Source organism: Coenobita brevimanus, chromosome 29, assembly GCF_032717465.1.
Source record: "Coenobita brevimanus isolate Jiangsu-jjx chromosome 29, ASM3271746v2, whole genome shotgun sequence".
Taxonomy (NCBI): Eukaryota; Metazoa; Arthropoda; class Malacostraca; order Decapoda; family Coenobitidae; genus Coenobita; species Coenobita brevimanus.
In genome coordinates this window covers 6,522,606-6,532,162 of record NC_136982.1, presented here as the reverse complement: position 1 = coordinate 6,532,162, position 9,557 = coordinate 6,522,606, and the positions used below count along the sequence as shown (strand labels likewise).

The window sequence follows — 9,557 nt, the reverse complement described above, 5'->3', positions numbered from 1 at the left end:
ACATAGATGACATAAACACCAAACAACAAGAACTCGCACAATTCATCAAACAACAAAACATACACATTGCCATCTTACAAGAAACAAAACTACACAGAACACAAAAAACACCAACATTTCATAATTTCACCACCATTCATCAAGACTGGGCCGACGGCAGTGGCGGTGAACTCATCACCCTGGTACACAAATCCATCAACTTTTCAGATACCAGAGCACACGCAGAGTCATTTCTCCCCCCGCATGACGCCACAAATACGCACTGGTAACATATCACATATAACAATCGTCAACCCATACATTTCTTCCCAATCGTCCCCCACATTACAACACAATTATTCTCCACAAATACACCACATCACTAACATACCCAACATCATCCTGGGCGGTGATTTCAACGCCAAGGCGTCGGCCTGGCATGTCAACAACCCTGACACAGATACAGGGGCTGGTACTACAGTCCCAAACAGATTATCTTTTCATACTGAATAACCTCCATCAACATACCCATATCCCACACCAAGCCCTCTTCCTCCCATCATCCCCAGACATCAGTTTTTGCTCCCCAAACCACGCCTTCACAGCATCTTGGAGAGTGGTCAAAACCCTTGGATCTGATCACCTCCAAATCATCATCACTACCAAAACCAGAATCACCCCAGCTGGTTACAAATACACATACATTAATTATAAGAGAGCCAACTGGGAGGCCTTCACAGCTGAAACAGAACAACATTTTGAAACATTAAACAGTACATCCATCGCAAACATCAACACCGCTGTTCACACTTTCAATACAATTATACAAAACGCAGACAAAAGACACCTCCCTAGAGGCAACAGAAAGAGACACAGGCCCAACTCACACAAGAAATTCAAGGCCTCATCAGTCAACAGGACACACTACGACACTCCCCAACACCATATACAAAAGACACCATACAACAAATACAAGAACTCAACACTCAAATAAACAATAAAATATCAGCACAGCAAACACTAAACTGGAATAATTATCTCCAGACTCTTGACCACAAAACAAACACCAGCAAAATCTACAAAACACTAAACAGCATCACACTCTCCAACAGCAACACTACATAATCACACTCTGCCATCACAACAACAGACACCATTCCTTCAAACAAACAACAAGGAAACACCCTCATCAGTCATTTTCCACATGTCAGCCATCTGAATCCCCATCGTGATGACCACCATGTCATCCGACGTAAGAGACAGTTCCCCATGGACCCAGTCTACGCACCATTCAATTACAACTAGACGAAGCACATCATTAGCAACCTTAAGCACTCATTTGCCTGTGGACCAGACAACATAAGCAACATTCACCTGAAACTCCATCGACCACAAGGCATACAAGCACTTACCAACATACGAGACTACAGCTACTCACACAACACAATACCCAACACCTGGAAGCATAGCATTATCATCACTATCTCTAAACCCAACAAAGACCCCATGTTACCTTCCTCACACCGCCCCATCACACTCCTCTGCATCCCCTCTAAAGTCACTGAACGACTGGTACTGCAACTAGTTACACCTCACACCCCCCTAGCCCCATGACGACATGGTTTTAGGCCACTACATTCTACAAACACTCTTCTAACAGACCTTACGCAGAGAGTTTTTGATGGCATAAATTCACCTAGGCCACCACACAGAACACTCCTCGTCACAGTAGACATTAGCTAAGCTTTTGATGCCATCCCCTGCCACAGCCTCACAAACATAATATTCAACACAAACATGCACAATAACACAAAAAGATGGCTGGTAAACTACTTAGCAGGCAGATATGCACATGTAACATTTGGCGATCAGTTTTCAACATCAGAAACTTCATAAATGGCATCTCCCAAGGATCTGTTTTGCCTCCTACACTCTTTAACCTATACATGCACGACATACCCACACCCCACACACCACAGACACACACAGCTTCCTATGTAGATGACATAACACTTACATGTACACAACAAAACGCAAACACAGCTGCACACATCCTCCAACCTTACCTCAACACACTACACGAATTGTTCACCACAAACAGGCTCAAAATAGCCCCAGCCAAATCTACAGTGACCCTTCTCACAAACTAGACAGCAGAACACAGTCACATTCCACACCTCACCATAAACAACACTCCCCTATCATTAACACACACACACACACACACACACACACACACACACACACACACAAAATCCTTGGTGTAATACATAGCATGTCAATTTCATTTAAACAACATATCACAAACAATAATAAAATAACACCAAGACTCAATGCCTTGAGGTCAGTTGCCCATACAACATTTGGACACAACAAAGAAACCACCACCACAGTATACAAACAATATATACGTTCAGTGACGAATTATGCAAGCCCTGCTTGGGCTCCTAACCTCACTAAAACACACTACAACACTCTACATACCATACAGAACAAGGCCCTAAAAATATTCACAGGCTGCACAGCTACTACACCCACATACCACCTACGTCAAGAAACCAAAGTCCTCAAAGTCAAGGATCACCTAGACATGAGAGGCACCCAAATTCGCGCTGCAGCCTCCACAAGCCCACAACATCCACTACACTACATGGCAGGACATCCACACACACCAAGAAACATCAAAACAACGCCCAGCACACGATATCATACACAAATACTGTCATCTCTTCCCCCTCGCCCACCTCAGACCAGCTTCCAGATGCATATTCATAATCAAATAACTCGCTGCTCCATTCAGTCACTTAAAGACATCACACAGCAGCATGCACGACCTCCTGACATCCACCTTTTTTAATCCTATCTCCCTCGTGAGGACAGGGTCCACCTGGCCAGGCTGAGATGTGGGCATCGTCCAGCCCTCTTAAGTTACAGAAAGAGGCTGGATGACTCCATCACTGATGCCTGTCCAAAATGTAACACACCACCCCATACTATGAACCCACCACGTGCTGGCTATTTTTAGCCCTCTGGGTCACCCCAGTGCTGGCCATTTTTCGACCCTTTTTTTTTTTTTGGCTAAATTTATGAATTTTGATGTGGAAACAACGAATTTCGTCATTAAAATGCTCACCGAGACTCGGAAATGAGTTTTATTGAGTCCTGCATACTCGTGTACAGGTACAGCCGCTCTCTCATGCTCACCATGTACGTGAGAGAAAGCCGTTTTCTATGTAAGGTATATTCAGGTATTTATGCTGGGAAGGTATAGCAATGTTCAGTACACTTTTCTGATCACTTATTACTTCAGCACCTATCACAATTTCCATGTCTTTCTCACCATGAATGCATTATCTTACACTTACTTGAAGATAGGTACAACCTGACTTCATTACATACAGTCCTGGCACTTACAAGAAGGTATTTACAACTTGACTTCACTATATAGTCCTTACACTTACAAGAAAATATTTACAACTTACACTTACAGGAAAATATTTACAAAATGCCTTCACTATGTACAGCACTGGGTGAGGCACACAGGCAGAGTGAGGCAGAGCAAGCGTGAGGGGGGGAGCGAGTGAGTGTATGGCTTTGACAGCCTGGAGGATGGTAGAGGAACAGTTACCTTACATGCCTACCAATTTTTACCTGCGAATCTTGAAAAATGCGCTCACAGTGAAGTTTTTAATTTTAGACCATTTTAAAACAGCACTGGCACTGGCCATGACATTATGTCAGACCGATTTAAAACGGCACTGGCACGTGGCGGGTTAAACACATTTTGGAAGACTGCATTGCACACAATCACCTACGCCAACAATACAACATACAATTCTTGAGAGCTCAGTGGAAAAGCCCAGTCTAGGCCAGGGCCTTCCTTAGGGACTCGGGATTGTTCGGCCAGACTGCCTATGGAATAACTACTGCTACTACTACACTTTATGGTATGGACTGGATTTAGTGTTATCTAGATTCAGCAAACAATGTAATGCTGAGTAAAGCTAAAGAATTCGTTGGTAATATGTGGTACAGGTTTGGCAACGAGAAGTCTAAATTCCTTAACCCCTTACCGCGGGGCATCACTCTCGTGATGCTTGGGAGCAAGGGATCATACCGCGGAGCGTCGCTTTTGTGATGCTGTGTTATTTTGAATTCACCCGGGCTTTCAAGTGGGGGCTTGTATCATCTATCAGTACTGCCAATGTCCAACACTAGTCAGCACTCCTAATCTCATCTGTACTCCCATCCATTGTTGACAATTTAGCCATTTCTCCCCATTCTTGACTCCCCTCCCTACCCCCCTTCCATTACCCTATCCTCTCGCCTGCCCAGCCGTGCTACGCTAAGTAAATCTTCCCTGGAATTTTTCACTGATTTCATCCATTGAAATAAGCCCTATGCCCTATTCTTATACCAAATAATATATACAAGAAAGAAATAAGGTAAGTGAGAGTGCCATACGCCTGGAATTGGCTAATTATCACCTGACAACACCTCACGTGCACTCGTTCGCTAATTTTCGCTGTTTATTTCCCCTTGAAATATGCCGTATAATCTATTTTCGTAATAAATATACATATAAGAAGGGAAGGGAGAAGCCTAAGTGATATTTACATTCACCTGGAACTACCTAATTTATAATGTATTGTCTAGATTTCCTGTCAATCATTTCACTGCTATAAATTAGCTGTGTCAAGAGGCTAACGTTGGCAGTAATGAATTTCCCTAGGTAGGCCACCACCCCGGCCCACCCTTATCAGTTCACTCTCATCTTCCAAAGTGGAGGTACGTCTGTTGCTCTTGCTAGCTTCAGGGACTTTTGACCCCCATGCATAGGGCCCTGTGACCTTTACCCCCTACTAAACCTCGTGTGGAAAGAGGTAAAGGGCTGACAATTGATAAAAGAGTGACTACGATCTTTCTTTTGAGTAAAACAGTGCAAGTGGAATTGTAAATAATGTGTAAACAGCAAGTGAAAGTAATGAATGTAAATATACGTGAACAGTGGAAAATAGTTTTATAAGTTACTTCAAGTGACAGTGCATAACACAGTGCAAATAAAATAGAAATGTAAATAACGTAAATAAAATAGAGAACGTAAATAGAAATGTAAATGAGTAGTATTATAAGAATACGAGTACATACCCTAGGAGTAATGAAAGTGGAAGTTTCACTCTAGCATGTCTGAATACTATGAGTTATGAGAGTGAAGGTGAAAGTGACATTCACTCTCAATGCTAGTATACAGGACGAGAAAGTGAATGCTACGTATTTTACTGAAAGAAATTGAATCCCTACAGTGACAATAAACTAATACTACTGAAGGAAACTTATGGATAAAGACTGTAGATATATATAAGTGTTATATAGTAAAAGAAATATAAAGTGTGAGGGGTTTTATGAATAATAAATGACAGAGTACCAAGAGCGAACTAGCGCAAGTGCGACGGTCAGACGCGCTCGTAATTTTCATTGCTTTCACATTTTTTTTTTTTTTGGAGTATGGATCCCAAACTACTTGAAAATCATACAGTAGTGTTTATAGTGTTAATATCTGGCTGTGGGAATCATATTACGGGTTGTCGGGAAGTGTAAAGTGGAGACTTCGTTACCCAACTTCAGAGGTCTCCACAAGTCCTACGGTAACAGAAGAAGGCTCAACAAACATTCCAGGAGAAAGCTGAAGGTATGTGCCATAAGCATATATAATTTTAATATTCTAGGACTAATAACTGATTTTTGGCAAATATTTTTTGAGAGTCTGTCGGAGCCCGAATAACCCCGCGGCACACGCAAAACATTGATAAACATGCCCACGGTGTAGGGGTTAATGCAGATTGTCATACATGTGTCATTGGAGGACTGATGAAGTTAACAGTGATAATCATCTTCTTGGTGAATCTTCAGTGAAAAGGCTAAAGTCAAAATAGATACTGAAAATTTCAAGATCAACATTTCTGCCTCATAGATCATCCGGTCATTATTTTATGCCCACAATGAAGCCAAATCCACTTCCTTAGGTTTAAGACAGGTAATGGTGGCATCTGAGGAGGATAACTATATAAGGAAGACTTCTGAAGTTTCACTGACAGTTTACTCACCTTCCTAGTCATATTAAAATTATTGAAAATGATGCTGGGATTACAGTTTCAAGATATTAACCCTCTTGCGCACGCATACGTTTTTTAAGTTTTGCCGACACACGATTTTACTGCACTCCCCTCCCCACCAGTCCGCCCACGGGCCACTGAAAACACGTAATGTCGCCTAATTTTCGCCACCCAAACCTCTATATATTGCCATGAAACCTACATATCTTATTCGCCGATGTTTGCTCTAGCCGATAAGAAGAAAAAAAAAATAAAATACAGAAAAATACGAATGAAAGTACATTAGGCCAGTGTGAATAAACATTTCCGAACGTCAATTTCACTTCCCAACATCCTAGTTCGAATGTTTTCCATCATACAGAAAAATGTTATAAGAAGTTTTGATAGAGAATTTCATCAGCTTTCTAACGGGAAAGTTTAGTTAAGATACGGTTTGCAGTTTTCGAGAAAATAGCCGAAAACTGAAAGCCATTTTTTGAGAAAAAAAAAAAAGATTTATTTGCAAGGAGCTTTTCCGCAAAAGTTTTCTCGCACACGTTATTTTTTATTTTATAATCTTGTGTAGAATTTCATGAACTTTCTCATGGTCCACGCCGATTTTTGTTAGGCCTCATAGTTTCTGAGTAAATCGCAAAAAACTACTGGATACTCAGAGCCGTGCTGCACTTTCGTCGTGTGCACACAATAACTTTTACATTCCCTCCTACGTAAAAACGACTTATCATCAGATATTACATTGTTGTGTTCTGTACATATGTAGAATTCACTGATCTTTATCATGGTTCTTACAGGAAATCGATATGTCCAATAGTTTTCGAGTAAATGGACAACAAACATAGAATACTCCTCCCCACCCGCAAGCGTGATAAAAACACTCCCTTTCCCTGTCTCGCCCACACCTACTGTCGGTTTCAGAGGCCATGTCGCATCGTTTTTTGAGAATAACGTAGCAAGTAACAGTTGGATCAGTATGAATTTTTGGCCACAGTGTGTTTCATACCCTGCGGTAATTTTTGGCAGCATAGTGGAGTACGTAAATGAAATAATTAAGGCAACTGTCCTTGAGAAATGAGGCTGAATGTCAAAATAAAGGACAGGGATATGAACGATACTACGGAAACGTAGTACCTGCCCCGTGAGTGACGTCAGTAGACAGGCTTCTCCCACCACCCACACGGGACACTCCCACCCCTACCATCTCCCTCCTTCCTTCCCTCCCTCTCTTCGAAACCATGGTCGAAACTTCAATCATCGGCACATGCTTTATAGCCTATATAATGATAGATTATGTAATTGATGCATGCAATATATGTTACTATAGTTGGCATATTTGTATTGATAGTGACACAGAGCGAGAGTAGGGTAGAATGGGGCTGATAATGCCCGGCATGATAGGAGAGCATTGGTTCGGTAGTAGTGAGGAGTGGTGTAGTTTTGTGATGGAATGATACGCCATGTATATAAGGTGTTATGTGGTCCTCGTCAGCCATGGGTTAATTCTATTTTGTAATTGCTATCGATTATACCTCATATCCGTCGTATAATGTTTGATTTACGCAGTATCGTAATCAAGTATTATCATGAAGCACCCAATATCATGATTACGTCCCAGTCTACACCGATGCTGAGTCGGTTACTTAGCCTTATTGTTATCTTTATGGCATATTGTGGACATATTTCAGTAATACATCATTGTAAATGAAATGAAGCATATATGTAACGGGTGGACAAAAGAAACAAAATCAATACATAAGTATTTTACTCCTCCTCACTATCCAGGAACAAGTCGTTCTCATCATCACTTTCGAGGTTAATGATGATGGGATCCACTCGTTCATGTATGTCGTCTGTGCCCGAGTACTCTTCTTCGAAGGCTTGGGAACGTCTGACCGCACCACCCCACACCTCTCCAGTTGCACACAGCCTCGCTTCCTCCAGCCTGGCTAGCAGGTCCGCTCGGGTGAAATGGTGTAGTGAGGAGCGTACGTGGCGTTTCAGGCACCCCCACACCTGCTCGATGGCGTTGATCTCGGGATGAGCAGGTTGCAGCCTCACAACTTCATGGCCCCATGAGCTTATTATGTTGTCGACTTTGTACTGTGGCTCTGTCTTGTTTTGCTTTGAAATGAGGAGCAGTTCAGGCCATGTGGCGTGTGGTGGGAAGGGTACGTTGTGCTGCTCCAGCCATATTATAATATCCACTTTCTTCATGGAGGTGGTGGGACAGCGACTCTCCTCCGTCAGCAGGCTGTGATAAGGGGCATTATCCATGACCAGTACTGACGGCTCAGTCAGTGACGGCAGGAGTTGCGATGTCAGCCAGCGGAGAAACAGCTCACCGTTCATCTCCCCGTGGTACTCGCCGCTAGTGTTCTTGATAGGGAAGGATAGAAACGAGTTATCGACAAAACCGTCAGCCGTCCCAGCTGCGACCACCACAAAGTGCTCTCCTTCCCCAGGCGGCACCTGACGGCTGTATTTGATGCTGGTGACAGGTTGAGTGCCGTCTACCCACTCCATGCTGTGGCCCATCCTGGTGGTGAACCACGTCTCATCCAGGTATACCAACTGCCTGCCTTCCCGTCGGTGGCGTTTGAGTGCCCGGAGAGCACTGATTCGATGGCATACAACATCAAGGGACTCCTTCCTCACATACATCTTCCGCTGAGATGTAGCGAAATCCCATGTTAAGGAGGAGTCGCCACACTGATGTGTATGAGGTTCCCTCCGGGATGATGGCTGCCGTCTTTAGGTCCTCCATCAGGGTTGCTATGGTGAATGTTTCTCTAGCAGCAAATTTAGTGTGGATGTTGCGGCGAATGGCACCGATGGTAAAGTTGTCGAAGACGGGTGGGGTTGGTGGTGGTGGTGGTACTGTCGGTGTTCCAGGCTGACACTTGGTACTGCGCTGCACCATCTTCTGCACCGCATTCACTGTCATGCCCATGGCTTCAGCAACACGGTGATACGGCCTATGGAGGAAGGCAGTTATGCATATCGGATGGGCCACATAAAATTAAATACTGGTATTCAATGATATTAAGGTTTAATTTAATAATTAAGACAACATTTCTTCACATTTGGCTGCTTAATTAATCGTTATTTATTACATTATGGAAGCAATCGCATCATCACTATTTTGTATCTCTGGGGCTCGCCACTTTAGCGCTTTCAAGATATGGGTTGCAGCAAAACACCATTATTATTTGTCTGTGGCAAACAAAAATAATCATAGCCACTTGCCTATTCAAAGTAATCCGTAGTCCATTGTCTGCTTTCTCCCTGACGTAGAGCGAGTACAGTCGCATTACGAACGCGTTCTTGCAGCCACGAAGACAACGTAGCATGTTCGCCATGATGGACACTGCTGGAGTCAACATAACATCTACCTCTGAGTCTACGACTTCGGTTCGGTCATCAGCCCGTTCCACACGGTGACACATCACCCATGACTTCGACTCTCCT

The 9,557-nt window shown here is 43.2% G+C and overlaps 1 protein-coding gene across 1 annotated transcript; it reads right to left on the bottom strand.

Annotated features, from left to right (window-relative positions):
- Nucleotides 1–7,850: 7,850 nt before the first annotated feature.
- LOC145394911 (uncharacterized) lies at nt 7,851–8,624 on the bottom strand. Its single transcript, XM_080268661.1, has one exon. It carries the CDS (start codon nt 8,622–8,624, stop codon nt 7,851–7,853), a length of 774 nt encoding a protein of 257 aa, XP_080124787.1.
- Nucleotides 8,625–9,557: the final 933 nt, after the last annotated feature.

Coding starts and splice junctions, on each gene's coding strand:
- LOC145394911 (XM_080268661.1), bottom strand. CDS start 8,624: ATGGGCCACAGCATGGAGTGGGTAGACGGCACTCAACCTGTCACCAGC.